The 15,234-nt window shown below is 44.5% G+C and overlaps 2 protein-coding genes across 10 annotated transcripts in view; one reads left to right on the forward strand and one right to left on the reverse strand.

The window, feature by feature from the left end:
* LOC125761051 (phospholipid-transporting ATPase ID) overlaps window positions 1–15,234 on the reverse strand; it is a 31,930-nt gene that overhangs the window by 7,934 nt on the left and 8,762 nt on the right. For 2 of the 9 annotated variants that reach the window (XM_049421823.1, XM_049421818.1), the window contains exons 1-8: window positions 4,742–5,647; window positions 3,635–3,693; window positions 3,350–3,562; window positions 2,730–3,266; window positions 1,884–1,967; window positions 1,681–1,815; window positions 1,353–1,601; window positions 125–406 (exon numbers count right to left, since the gene is read on the reverse strand). In XM_049421823.1, the coding sequence (XP_049277780.1) occupies window positions 125–406; window positions 1,353–1,601; window positions 1,681–1,815; window positions 1,884–1,967; window positions 2,730–3,266; window positions 3,350–3,562; window positions 3,635–3,693; window positions 4,742–5,165 (1,983 nt within the window). In that variant the 5' untranslated portion in view covers window positions 5,166–5,647. The other 7 variants (XM_049421822.1, XM_049421820.1, XM_049421821.1 and 4 more) reach the window with 7 other exon arrangements.
* Window positions 12,681–13,716, forward strand: LOC125761070 (uncharacterized). Its single transcript, XM_049421867.1, has 2 exons — window positions 12,681–13,177; window positions 13,254–13,716. The coding sequence occupies exons 1-2, from the start codon at window positions 13,102–13,104 to the stop codon at window positions 13,643–13,645; spliced, it is 468 nt and encodes a 155-aa protein (XP_049277824.1). The 5' UTR covers window positions 12,681–13,101; the 3' UTR covers window positions 13,646–13,716.

Below are 15,234 nucleotides of genomic sequence, written 5' to 3' on the forward strand. Positions count from 1 at the left end.
ATGCAAATCTAAAAACAAAAAAAAAACGCAATGCTAAAACAAACTAACGAAAAGGGCAATAAAAGGCGCAACAAGCAACAAGTATAACAAGTCACATAGGTACAAGTAACAAACTCATGCATACATGCAGTCCTTCTTGCGTATTGTTCCCACTTGGTGGTACTTCGGTAGCTGACTGCGCCGGGATATGGGTTTGTGGTGTGGGTTGCTTAGTGGATATGGACGTCTGCATTTCTTGGGCATTACTGTGCTGACTGAATGTAACATGTAGTGAAGGTGGATGCTTTTTGTTTGAGGGGCTTTTAGTCTGAACTGGTTGTTCGGTGGTGGTGGTGGGCTGTGGTGTGCTGCGACCTGGTGGCTCTTCAGCGTTTAACAAAAGCGATGTGTTACTGTTGAATGTAGGCTACAAGCGTAAGTCGCATAATGCAAAAGAGAGAGAAGAAGACAAAACATAAGAGACAAACAAACAAAAACACGCACAAAAAAAAAACAAATGGTTGTGAACAGGTACATACGAAAACGATATCATTATGATGGGAGTTGATAAGTGGGAAATTTCATATGTAAAATGTAAGTACAATGAAACGATTAAAAAGGGTATAACATAAAACAAAACCAGAAAGTGGTTCAACGGTAAATGAATGAAGAGGAGAAATACACATACCACGAAGAAAATGGGAAGAAGAAAGAAAAAAAAATACAAGAAAGATGTTGAAAACAGTTGTAAACTTGACACACGTTTTAAACAAGTACAATACAGTAGAAGTTGTAGCCGGTTAAATCGGTTCCCTAACTACAGACAAATGATTACACAGTTATACACGCACATACACGTAGAAGGTGAAGGAAAGAAATGATAACAAAACACACTCGCAACGATCCTGTTTTTAGTGGCATTTGGAATGAGGTACATTCGTCAAGGCTATTCACTCGACAAAAGCTGTTAAGGATAAGGAGCGTTTTATACAGCGTTTTGCTGCATGGAAGCACATATTGCGGTGCCATTTTATGCTGGGTAGCAGCAGTAAGTTACAGCATCGAGACCTAGATGAATCTTTGCAGTTAGACTATATTAGTATTTGAATGTTTATAGCTAGTATACACCCTCATAGAAGGTGCGTTTTGACGCTTCAGTATCACTTTATGGAAGTTGGTTTTGGAGGCAAAACTGTGCTTGACGTACGATGGATTTCACATTCTCTACCCCTTATTACAAGACAACGGATTGCGATGTAGAGGTAATAAAAAAGGTTCAAAAAGGTACACTACTGCAAGCTTCGTCTACTTAGAGTGGTAAGAGAAAGATCACCTAAAAGGGTGTGTTGCCCAAGTGTAACGTTCACGCTTACCTCCGACAGTTCGACTGTTTCGCCCGTACGCATATCAACCACATCGCCATAGGCACGACCGGCAATGCTGCATTTGTTGAACGTCATAATGTTCTGCGTCAAGGTTCCCGTTTTGTCCGAGAAGATGTACTGTATCTGGCCCAGCTCCTCGTTTAGCGTCGTGGTCCTTGCTTTGGCGTGGGTTTTCGTCTTCTCGTAGTACATCTTTTCGTCCCAGTTGATAAGGAAGGATTGCGCGAAACGGATCACCTACAAATTCCAAAAAAAAGGTTTGTAGAATTGTGCGGTTCTGAAGCCAAATAAAAAAAAACATCGTCAGCTCACTTACCTCTACCGACACGTATAAAGATATTGGCACCACTGTGTTCAGTACGATTGCGTAGGAAAAAAAGACTAGACCCCCGATACTGATTGCACCCTGCAGGTAATCCTTCGGGATTATCCTTTCCCATGGCAGATAAATCTGAAAGATGAAGATTTGTGGATGAGTATATTGAAGGTGTGCTTGTAGGCAGCGCTTGTAAGCCTTACTTGAAATTTGTATCCTACTAATGCTTCCCATATTGCGGATGCAATCGTGCAGAAACCGCATATCGATAAGAGAAAGAACACTATCTGTAAATGAAATAGAAAAAAACATGTTTAACACGTATTAACAGATGCAACTGTGTTACTCATGAATAGATAGAGATTATTGAGCAACACGATGGGCATGACCTAATAGACTTGAATGCTCCCGATTGTCTGGTACCATCAATCTATTGCATGACCCATTCATCAATGCAATGTCGATAATTATTCCGAAAATAAAATAAAATAAACAAGCATTAACAGCTTCCGGGATGCTTCTCTAGCGCAATTAAATTACTCCGATCGCTAAATAGGTGATGAACTCGAGCCCTACGGTTAAGCGAACGATGGTACAGGGAAGCAAATTAGCTTGAACGCTTCCAGCGGAACGATGATTCCAGTTCTTTGTAACGTGCCTGCTGTGGAATAATATTTCGCGGAATGCCAATCGATTAACGTCATTCAATCAGCGATGACAATCACGCTAAAAGCGGCAAGCTGTACCGCAAACGGAGTACAGCAAAGCAAGACACACATAAATATCTGCATTATTTAGCTTGTACAGCGTAGATGCAGTTTCATTCGGCCGCCATTTGCAAACTGGACCACCCGTAGCGGGGCATGATCTGTGCAGTAACACCGCTGCAGCTATACAGCTGTTGTTGATGCCCATCTTTGAATGGGAATTTTCCACCACCGCTGCCCGGTTTGTATAGCGTCGAACATATTGATTGTATGTTAATTCCATGCATGCAAATGTTACATCTTTGGTGAAGGAAACATCCACACCACGTCCTTTATACTTACTCCTATGATTATAAAATTTAATAGCCTATCGATGGTCGTCCGTTTGAATTTGGTCTTGCCCGAGTTCTGCATCAGCTTCGTGTCCTTCCCGGCGAAGATGACGACACCGTAGCACCACTGCGTGTTGCGGATGATGCAACCGCGCAACAGGATCTTATCGTTATCGAGCGGATAGCGTTGGTTTTTCCACGTGAGCGTACCCTCGAACTTGTTCAGCAGATTGTTCGGTGGTTCGCACACAATTTCACCGTTAAACTTCCACAGCAGATCCTCCTGCTGGCCCATTGCGGCCGTCTCGGGCAGGCACTGTTTGCACTTGAGATTTGTCTCACCGTCCAGTTCGGCCGTTTCGATAAAGCACAGCCCGTTCGGTTCGCTGGACGAAAGCAACAGTATGTCGGCCGCCACAAACTGATCGTTGTCCATCCGTATAATGTCACCGACCTGTACGCCGGACCACCGCTCATCGACCAGCTTCCCGTGGCGGAGCGTTTTTGACCGTCGGTTGTTAACTTGCGAGTCGGACATGTGTCTTTGCTGTGAGAATAAGGTGAGGGAATTGCGTTACACGTAAGTAAAGGGCAATTTTAAAAAAGAACAAACGGCAGGAAAATACTTACGAAATCATCGTAGGCATCCTTGATGGCAGTTAGCATGAGCACACCGATCAATGGGATCGCGGTGGTGACAGGCGTCAGTGACGAGATTGCCGGTATCAGCTGGAGAATTAGTAGACACAGAAAGTAAAAGTTGGCAAGACGTTGGAACTGCTCCAGCAGGTTCAAAGGCAAAAATGTTAATATTGAATATTTGGACGTTTTGATGTAGTTGTTCTGAAAGTTGTTGCAAGCGAAACGATCGTTAGTGGAAGGGAATGGATCCTCGTTGCAAAGCTAATCACTTACAGCATATTTGAATTGTGTATTGTATTCTCTATCGTTGGCTCGTATTCGTCGTTCATTTTCTGTTACAATGAGAGTAATATAAATTAATATACTATTGGCATTGAGGGAATGTAATATAGTTTTAGCAAAAGATTACTTGCTCAACAAAATTTGTGATGAGATTTTTTTTTTTAGTACGAGTTGAGTAAATGATTGTTAGAGAATGGAAAAACACAAGATAAGGCAATGCATACCATGAAGAATGTGATGAGCATATGAGACGACACATCAGTGAAGTTAGTCGAATGGTGGAAGCGAAGTTAGTGAGGCAATGTGAGCGATCGATCAAGCAGGTGCAATTATGGTGCAATAACAATACAAACACACACACACACACAAACGGGCCTGTAGCGGGCCAGCCATTTCATAATGGTGTTAATGGTACTGTGCGTGAGAAAAAAAAAACAAAATGAAGCATGCGAACCATTTGGTGAGCAAAAGGTGGAATGAAAAGAGGAACGGACAGATAGAAACTAGCGCTAGCCGGGAAAACTGTAAACAGAACTGCGTGACTTATGGTTTTACCCCCGAAAATCGATCGCAGTCGACTGGCTCCGTTCGATATGTAAGATTGTCCACGATCGAAGGACGATTTCGTTTCGCTACGATGGATCAGCACCGGGACCGATTTCCCGCCCGGTGGTTTGTTGGTGTTCCACATGCCAAGTTTCCCCAGCACCGATGCTATCGAGGCCCGGAGACCGTGCTGTCCGTGTGGATGGCCTGTGCCCGACCCACCACCTCCACCACCACCACCACCACCGAGACACCCGGCCGTCATGCCATCGTCTCCCCTATCGTCGAGCGTATCCATGCCACTGCCGTAACTACCATCGTCGACCTCATCGCCAACACCATCCCGATCATCACCATCACCAACAGTGATGCATGGTCTACCGAGCAGACGTCCGGTACCGGCCGAACCACACCGGATACCGGCACCGCTGCGTGATCGTCGCCCGGCACCAAGACTTTCGCAACTTTCCAGCACCGGTGCATCGTCCAGCGTGTTGGAGCTGTCCTGCACGTGGAAGTTGACATCGATCGTGCCCTCGTACCCGTGCTCACCGGGACTGGAGTAGAAGTTCACGTTCGGTTCCGAACGCTGCGGATGAAGGGGCCGGTTCGCAGCCAGATTGTACAGACTGCCACAGCTTTGGGAGTTGGATTTGCGCCGCGTACTGCTGCTACGATGGTTCCGGCGAAACCGTTTCCGCTTCGGTGGCGATCCAGTCCGGGCCATCATACCGCGATCCTCGCCGAATGTTTCCGGACCACGGGCAGAGCTACTGCCGGCCAGAACTATCTCATGTTGCTGCTGCTGGTGCTGCTGTCGACGAACGACCGTGGCTGGAGGTATTCGTCGGCCACGAGCATTGCGTGCCCCGTAGGACCGGCCTGCCGGATCATGCTCATCGTCTTCGCTGGAATCCTGCCGTATCTCCAGGATCTCCAGCTCGACCGAATCGGTGGTGGCGTGCGAAATAGGCATGCTGTCACTCAGCACGTTCACTATAACCGCTGTACCGTGGATGGAATGCAGCTGTCTACCATCGTATCACCGATGATGCCGCTGCCGTGGTTCTTCCCTCCGCACGAGCTTTGGGATGTGAAGGATCGTCACGCGTACTACAGCCGTTTCCGTACGCACGCCCAGTCACATATCGTACGGAGCTGTCCTACTAATTACCACTTTGCTGTGACACAATTATTATCACCTTTTTTTTATGTTCCTAGCGCTCCGAAAAGTCCGTTACGATGAACCAATGCTGCACGTCAATTAACTTGCCAATGAGTCGGATCAGCTTTTATGGTTCTTCACTTATGCACTCATGCACTCTCTGTAGAGGGAATCGTTTATAAGAAATGCAGAATCACTCTTGATTATTACCCAATCAAAAACACATTCATCCATCGATACTGCGTCCTGGTGCTTTGTGCATCTCATCCCCAAATGATCGAGACCGTGTCCGAAGTGGAGTTCAACTGTACATACACAGCTACGTAAAGGTCAACAACGGAAGGCAACGATTTGTTTCAGTGCTGTGAATGATATTTTATTACCACCCTGGTGAGGTGACCTCTTGTGCCTGGGGAGGGTGGTGGAAGCTGTTTGTTTAATTGGCTTAATTAAAGAGAAATCCGTAACGGGGCGTTGAAAATTGACAAATTGTCCCGAAGCAGCAAAACACTGGCGTCACACCGGCGCGTCTGATGTCACGGCAGCAGATGTCAAAGGGAGAGGCACCATCATCGACACCCTGCCGATTATTAGTGGCCCGTAAGAGTAGTGTGTCGGGTGGGTGTGGGAGGAATTTTATCGTTTAATTTAAATAACAAGCGTTAGATTGTTTCGCGAAGGAACGTTTCTTCGAAATTGTTTATATTTAGAAGCGAATAGAAAAGCAAAAAAAAACGGAAAAACAAAAAAGAATGCGAAGGAAGGATCTTTACTTTTTAACAACAAAACAAACGGTCTCAATAGTGCACGTAGAAAATAGTAAAGGCTCAACCAACGATAGAGATCTGTCGCAATAAATAGCCGCAATTGCTGCAATCCGCAGTACATCCGCGTCTCCAAACAGAACACTACGCAAGCTAGTAGACAAATTTGCTGACAAAGCAATGGAAGAAAAAAAATAGTATGCCGCACGTACTAAAAACAGACAGTACGCCACAAAGTTGTTTGTTTGGAATTCCACATTATCCCCTTTCATTGTTTCGAAAATAAAACCGTCGTTGATCGTAAAAAAAGAGGAACTAGGTATTTCTAAATCTTACTACCGTTGGGTAAGATACATTGCTCTCTAGAAGTTGCAGTTGCAGCAAACACACACACGCATACAGACAGTAGCTAGTGCATGTGGTACATTTTAAAGGTTTGCAACAGTACACCCGACAGAAGAGCAGTAATGGCTTCCCACTCAAAACAATTGGCGATTATTGCACCAGGTTGTGTCGTTTATTGAGTGTTGTTGTGGAGGGAACTGAGCACAGTTAACTCGCACAAAAAGGGCTTGTGCGTGTCATTTTCGTTTGCAAGGCGAGGCCACCTTTGACAACACCCGAAACGAAACTGGAGTCATAACGTAATGTTCGCCGACTAGAAGGGCCTCATGCTTTAACAAACCTCCGGAGAGGTCATTCGGTTAGGGTTATGCTGACTAGCGGCTAATGATAATAAGCCACTTTGCAGCAGTGTGGCTGTGTGTATCACATTGTATACCTAATGGTGGGACAGCAGTTGATGGGCCACCCGTTTAACCTGCCCCGGCACGAAGAACGTCGATACTTCAATTGGGGGGGCGAGGGTCGGAGGGAAGGAGTATCGGTAGTGGATTAAAAAGTTCATGGCACAGCTTGCGATGATGGTATAAGCTTGTTGATGGCTTTACAATTTACCGAGGACATTATATTGTTTGTGTGACAAAAACACAGCAGAGAGTACGCCTAATGGTACGACGTACGGCCAGGATGCTTTTGGGTGGTGGAGAATGTGCATACTAAGGCAATGGTCACCAAGTGGGTCTCATCTTGGGCTACACATCTTGCCCATGAAGTAACACCCACGGAACACCCCCTGGTAGAGTGGTGGTGGTGGTGGTGGATGAGGGAAGAGACGTTTAATTGCAGGAAACGGTTTGATTGCGTTACGACCGGCTCCGGAACCTGATTGCACACGCGTTGCTCCTTTCACCCACTGGTTCGTACCTCTCGCACCCACATGGCCCAATCGATTTAATAACACGAAACCTCCGAGCGAGTGAACAAATCCTTCAGCCCAGTTTTACGGTCGTAACTATGTGGTTAGGGCGCTGGGCAATCCTCATTGCCTTTGACTGTGTCAACAAGAAGGATAAAGAAGTCGTCTCCTCCACACTGGATGTGACGGCTTCGCATTGTCTTCCTTTGGTGAATGGCTTGGCTTAGATGAATTTATGGGCATCGCTAGTTCTTTGCCCGTTTTGTCTTCTACACAGCAATGGTCAGAAGGAGCAAAAAAATAAAGCACATACATACACCACCATACTGGCCACATCCCACATCGCAAGGATAATCGAACCGAGGGGGGCAGTTCACTCTTATTTTGTATCCCTTTTTTTGCCGTCGATGAGTCATCCGACAAATCCGGTCGCTTCAACACACGAGTACGGGCTGATCAGTACGGGTGTTTCGTCCTTCGCGGACTTTCCAACCGGATATCACTCACCTCACCTTCCACCACACCACCATCATCACCCCCTTCCTGAACTAACTCTTATCGCTCCATTCCATTCCTTCACCGTCCATACCCATGCGTCACGTTCAAGGTACAAGAAAGAGGACACTCCGTACGGGGGACGGGATGTAGAAGACGTTCGCGCACACTTTTCACACTCATCCGACCCACACCCCCGACTTCCTTCTTGTTGGGCGCGTACGGACACGCATCAAACGCTCCGTGTCTCTTGGTCACGCATACACACACAAACACACATACACACATACAGAGAGATAGACCCACTGCGGCGCCCCACTAAGCGAACGGTGGGTGGAGGTGGCGCCCTAGCGTACTTAGGTTGTGTATTGGAAAAGTACCACCGTTGTTGCTATACAGACGGATCTCACACCAGGCGAGAGCGCACGAGCCTTCGATCGATTTTCTTCCGAATGTGCGGATTAATGCTTCTTTTTTTTGCACCCTTCTCTACCGCTACAAAACACACGGTTCTACCCAACCCAACTGCCTGGGGTGCTGTGTTCTCTTCATGTACGCGTTTGAAGACATCTTCTGTGGCTACTAAGTTTATCACCAAGCAAAAACGAACGCACCGAAAACTTACTACCTACAATTTTATTTTTCTTTTCTGCTCAAACGCACACAAACACACACGTATGTATCAAAAAACCACACGCACGCACGTTATATTGTGCAACGCTACTAATCAAGGCGTTACACCCGAATAGCAGGCACCAAACTCACTGGTAACTGTTGTTTTATATGGTATACGCACAATTTACGAGCGAATTGTGACCACACTTGCTTTACGCGTGTTTTGCTGGTCGAGAGTTTTCCATTTGTTGGAACCAAAAAAAAAGCACACACGGACAAGCCACCACCCCGCGCGTTTCTCTATCGATTTCAACGTGCACGGGTACAACGTCGTACCTGGTCAATTTTTTTTTGCACCCGTATGTCCGCTCGCTTGTCAAGTGAAAATGGGACTGTGTCTGCTGGCCCTTTTGGTGCTGGTTTGTCGCGGAAAAACACCACCGTGTCGTCGTTTTTCTCGCTTGACTGAGAGTCACAAACGGTAACGGTAGGGGCAACATAAACTGCCGCGCGCCAATCGGTAAAGGGTAGGTGGTTTTCATCATTAGTATGCCCGTTTAGTAGACAGAGACGGCACACCGAAAGCACACGCACACAATACGAAGGGGTGAGCGAGAGCGAACCGAACCGTATATCGGGAGAGCGAGAAAAGCTTGGGAAATGTTTTCGTTTTCGTTGCGCACGCTACTGCATTGGTGGTGGTGTAGTAGTTTGACGTTTGTGACATGTCAAAAATGTTGTGGCGCGTTGCAGTGCTGCCAGCTTTTTCAGTATTGCGCTCTGTCACTGTCACTAGAGATTTACGGGTGTGGAATGGGTACGTGCATTTGAGGAAGGGAAGGCAACGCATGCTTCGGGAAATGCGAACGTTCGGTTTTTCCCAACTCCCCACCCTTCGACGACACGATTGTGCATTGTTGTTGTCTTGTTGTTGGGTACGACCAAAACATAAACACGACACGAGTGTTGATGCGCGCCTGTGAGAAAGTGAAACTCGAAAATGTCGTAACGTACTGCGCATGGCATGCACTTTTTGCCGTTGTTTTTGCTCCGCTGGTGGTGGTGGTGGAATGTTGTTGCAAACGAGGAGTTTATGTGGCGCCTTTTTTCGCACATGCATTTTGAATGGGTGCATAACACCAACACATAGTCCATTTGTACGTACACAAACTAGGTACTAATACAAATTATAATTGAGTAATTTTTGGATGCATCGAACTTGACACTTCTGGTGCACTGCTGGTACGCAGAACACGTGGTGAATGTCATGATATGCAAATATCCATCTTGAGCAATAATAACAATCGGTGCATTATTCAAATGCGTTCGCTATTACTTAACGCTACTGCTACTTGATATGCATGCAATTTATCAGAGCAAAACATTTCATTTTCTACGTGATCGCGATCCGAACCAGTAATGATGAGTAAGCGTGATACAAGCAAAGCAATTAGTAACGGATGCGGAAGGCGATGAGCGAACGTGACTACTACTAGTGGTGACAGATTTAGCGATGACAGGACGTTGCACTAAACGCATGCTGTTCATATATGATGGCAGATGAAGCGTCACATTTCCGCCATTCTACTTACGTTGTCTGGCTTTTTCCTGCTGCTGTTGCTGCACCTTACTGGATTCGCCCATATTGAGGCGCTTGATCAATGTATTCCTTCGCTTTCCACAAAATATAATAACAATACACTAATGCTATTGGACGGCGTTTAACGAAGTTGTGTATGTGTGTGTGTAATCTTTGGCCCCAATGGTTGATGAATTGCACTTGGTGGTTATGATTATGGCGTGTAGGATTTTTGCCACTAGTTATGGACCGGTCTTGATGACGCCACAAGAAACTTACTCACAAATCACTAGGCACGTAGGCAAAGCAAGATCACGATCTCGCACAACAGGGTAACACATACGCTTTGGCAATAGATGATGCTTTTTTTCCTCTTCATTTTACTGGAAAAGCAATCCAAACACTACCGCTAGGAACTACGATACGTGAATCATTCCGATACACTTTCACTTGTAGCATTGAACATTTTTACACATAAAGGCTAATTTCTTCCTTAAGCTTTCCACTAACAGATCCTTAACTCTGTGGCACTTGCGACACTTTTATAGCGAGGATATTTCAATGAGTTTTTTCTTTTTATCACTACACTGTTTTGATTATTGTTTGCACTCCTGAATTTATGCACTTGATGAATTGCACTTGATCACCTGCTGCACCAAGGCATTCCGCGTCCACCAGGCGTGTGTCCTTGTACGATCTCGACGATTCGACGAAGGTTGGGATGCGTGGTAAATCGCTCTATCACAACCGTAATACTGCCAACGGTCGCGACTTCATCGGTGGCACCCAAAGCCAATGCTCGAACGGTGGCACGGAACGTGGCACAGGACACCCGTCCATTAGAAGCGTCACGTGCGGAATGTGGTCCCTGTGTGAGAACGAGAAAATGTGTACCAATCAGTCGATGACCAAGCAATGGATTTGTAACACAATTCGAAAGAAAAAAAAGAAGCATGACAACACTTTGGGGTTTGCTGTCCCATCTAGAAATATTGGACACACGGTGAGAATCTTAACATACTGATCAGTGATGTTGGACGTGCGGCAAACAACCTCTCTACTCTTACTTCAATTTCCCTGGCGGTTCATCTGCCCTACCGGTGACAGCTTTCTGTCAAATTATTGTGCGGGGAAACAATGTTCCCAACCTATCCGGCTAATCGTACCTTTGTACCGGGGTAGCGACGACTTGAAAGTTTGGATACAACCGCTTTAGAGTAAGTGGTTATGCCACGGATGTGTGTACATGTGTCCTTCCGTCGACAATGGTTCCGATGGATAAATTATTGACGAATGTTCTACCACGCGAGAACATAAGAAGCTGATTGGATCGAACACAACCAACCTACAGCAGCAAGGTTTGAGCATATATATGTGTGTGTTCGTCCACGCCTGAAGAAGGTCGTCTGGTCGTATATTGGCCGGTTCTGGCTGCGAAAAGTTACCGACGAAGCGAGGAGAGAAAGTGATTCCGATAAATTATTACCGATTTTAATTCTATTTGAACTGGATATGGTACGTGAAAGTCGACAGCCTTGAAGTGAGAGAATCGGACCATCTGGTACGTACTTTTAAGCCCAACAATCACCACCGTCAGGTACTGAAAAAAGTCCCACAATCTGGGAGGTATGTTTAGTTACTGTTACGGATGATCGTGGAAAGGGACGACTGCGAGTAGATGAATGTTTTAATTGCTTAAGATTTTTTAGTTTTGTTTCAGAAAGGTTTGGAAGGACTCACTAACAAAGTTGGTCATTTAATATTGAAATACAATTGTTGGAGTACATCAAAGAGATAGAAGAATAGGCGAAATTCAGTCGAAGACGCTATAGCTTCTGGTGGTATTATGTCTAGGTTGTAAAGATTTTCTGCACATATCTGCACATATATGATCTTGACGTTATGCGAAACCAACAGAATAATGCTTAACATCGATGGTAGATCGAGCTTGATCGTGTCAAGATCTCTCAGTGTCTCTTTCAGGGATATCCCAGAATTCGTCGAATAGCTGTTTGGAATGTTTGTAAATCAGACAATACAATCTTTTGGACTCCATTACAGCTATACATCCATACAATATCTGAGTTGGATTTTTCCATTGATATAAACAGGGTCATCAAACATGCTTATCAATTACAAATATAAATGTACTATTGTAGCAACAGGGTAACTTGACAAGGTTATACTGATGAAGTATCATCGAATTATAAGCTTACAGAATTATTGCGCTCAAGTACAATTCATTTACTATCGACACGTCATTTCTTATCACAATCGACACACTGCACGCGACTCGAAAGCGATTATGTTACGCCAAAGCGTTGAGCAATATCCCTTAAGAAGATTCCGCTAGATATGAGGCATGGCGTAGTAACAAAAGCATTTACAATTCGGTGGTTCCCTGCCAGTGTTAGATAACTGTCACACTCAGTGCTTAGGAAAAAGTTATTACACCAACGCGATAAGACAACACGCTGAAAGTTTGCTACTGGCTTATTTCAGAATTATGCCTCATCGAGACAATGCTGTGACTCACAATTATCAGAATATACAATTTAATAGCTAAAGGAAATGATTTGAATGAGTCGTAGATTCTTCCCGTCGAAAAGAAGTGGTAGATGTAGCAGTCGTTCTAGTTCCAAGGATTTTTGCGAGTAGAGATGGTCTCAAAGGTCATGGTTTCAAACCGATTCAAGGGCAGTTTATGAATCGTGAATGCATTCTTCGATAGAGCAGGACAGTCGAGTTACTTTGCTAATCTATCGCGTTACTAATTGGTTGCAAAGAGTCACAATACATGCATTTTCTTAACGTGTAAAAACGATAAATGATTCACACCTACTGTCGACAGACCGATTGCTTATCTTATCGTAATCGATTTTTTCTAATCTGTTGATATTCGAAACGGGGTTTGGTGTGACATATTAAAGCATGGGTAACGGATCATTTGAACGTCATTAACCAACAGTCGGCAGTACGAGGTGTCAAGTGTTCAGTTCTTAGTTACATTTTTAAGTGGTTCCGCATTCAAACAAGATGAAGCAAGTCGCAATGAGCAGCTTTGTGATCGTGTGCATGTTCTTTGGTGCTTTTCTTTCGCTGACAAATAGTGGTAAGAAGAGACTATGGTAGTGATAATCCATACATCTACTTTTAACGAGTTCTCCTCTTTTTTAAAAACTTCACAGTGTCCGCACTGCAATGCTACCAGTGCCAAAGCGGTGACAGCTGGAGTGATTGTGCGGCAAATTCACGGGCGACAGAATGTAGCAGCGTCAGTCAGGTGTCCGTACAGGGCCGTAACGTCTTTCTACCACCCGAGGCTCGTCAAATCGAGCCGGCCTGTGTATCGGTGTACGCCAAGGGTACGATAGGCGGTGTTACCGGATACGCTTACGTCCGGGATTGTCTGTTCAATGACAAGGCACTGTGTGGCTTGATTCAGGACGTGTTACCCTCCGAAATTAGGATTGTTGATTGTGATCTCTGCACAACGGACCTGTGTAATGGTGCGAGCAACATCAGTGTGGCCCTTTCCAGTACGGTGATGTTGGCAGTCGCTGTATTGTTGTGGAAGTGAAATTAGCATAACTTAAGACAAAAAGTTGAGATAGTAAATACAGCGTCAGAATTGAACCTTTTTGACATTAATCCCAACTTTGGTGTATTTAATCAATGGAGCAGAAAGTGGGATATTGATTAACTAAACGCCGTAATCTAATTTATTGTATAAACGTTGTTCGAAAATAAATCGTAATAAAATAATTTATACTTAAGCAAACATGTTCTTTGTAAACCTGTCGATAGAGACATACATCTGGAGTAGTCTTACCACGGATCTTTTCTTGTTCATCAACAGCCCAAAAACGGTTTTTAAATATGGCTGGGCTAGTGTCATTTAGGTGAACCTTCGCAATGGTCACGCTGTACCATAGTTCCTTCAATCTATAGCTAACAAAATTTTGTATTTAACCTTCTCTTGGTAAGTTTGGCTATATATGAGAGAGTATTTCGTTTTGCGCACGATCAATAGCTTAACGTGTCCAAATTGTAAACATTATGCCTGATCTCATTTTCAACCAAAATTTACTTACTTACTTATCCGGCAGTAAAACCGCTTCGGGCTTGGTCTGCTGCAAGAATCGCTTAAACCGTTCACGGTCGTGCGCCGTCTTTATCCATTCCATTATTTATAGTAAGTCTTTCTAGCGGAAGCATCAATACCTGCATCTCAGCTTGGATCTACCAAGATTGCTCTGTCAACAGGGACGACCAAAAAGGATTTTACGGGCTGTACTTGAACCGAAGACTCATAAATACCAAAAATACTGAGCATCTTCCTCTCGAAAGCGGCCAAGAAAGATTCGTCAGTGTTGGACAGAGTGATATTTCCGAGGCGTATGTGAGTACTGAAGCTATACTAAAATCAACAATTAGGGTAATTTTCGGTTTATGAACATCATATGGTTCCACCTTTGATTTAGTTCTTTCTGGACTTTCTTGCAAGATCTCGCATCAACCCCCGGTAGCACGGTTTTCAAATAATTTCCATCGCCGAATAGAGTTGTCTTTAAAAAATAAAATAAAAACCTTACATATCAGTAAATACCATCACTAGAAAGCGTACGAGTGCAATAGACCATACAAATCGATTAGATAAGTTTGTCTTATCGAAAATGTTGCTTAAAGTCAATATTGATTAAGCTAAACAACCCATTGAATTGTTCCATGTTTTTTTTTTCTTCATACAACAAATCGTTGCAAAATGCAATTACATTGAAGCAACTGTGTTGACATTCTCTCGAACCACACAATCAGCGCAGGAAATCTTAATGACCTCTTTGCCAAACAAACTCACTACAAATGGATGGCTTTGTGTTGGACATTTTCTACAAGCCCGGTGCCGTTCTGTGCAACTAGCATTAACCTTAATTCTTACACGTCCCGAGCTACAATTTTTCCACTTACACACTGAAATAAAGAATTCGTTTTGATGTCTCCTTGAAGGAAGGGCCTTGAAATTCGCAACCAAACATTAGTGTTTCTGTAACGATTCCGATGAATCGTTTATGTTTGGTGGAATGAGTGGCGTTCCAGAAATGCTAATGTTGCTACAAAAGCAACACACGATCAATTTGAATGCTTCCATTAGCAGAAGCTCGCACAAAC

Source organism: Anopheles funestus, chromosome 2RL (genome assembly GCF_943734845.2).
Source record: "Anopheles funestus chromosome 2RL, idAnoFuneDA-416_04, whole genome shotgun sequence".
NCBI classification, from domain to species: Eukaryota; Metazoa; Arthropoda; class Insecta; order Diptera; family Culicidae; genus Anopheles; species Anopheles funestus.

Coding starts and splice junctions, on each gene's coding strand:
- LOC125761070 (XM_049421867.1), top strand. CDS start 13,102: ATGAAGCAAGTCGCAATGAGCAGCTTTGTGATCGTGTGCATGTTCTTT. Junction 13,178..13,253: donor TCTTTCGCTGACAAATAGTG/GTAAGAAGAGAC, acceptor AAAACTTCACAG/TGTCCGCACTGCAATGCTAC.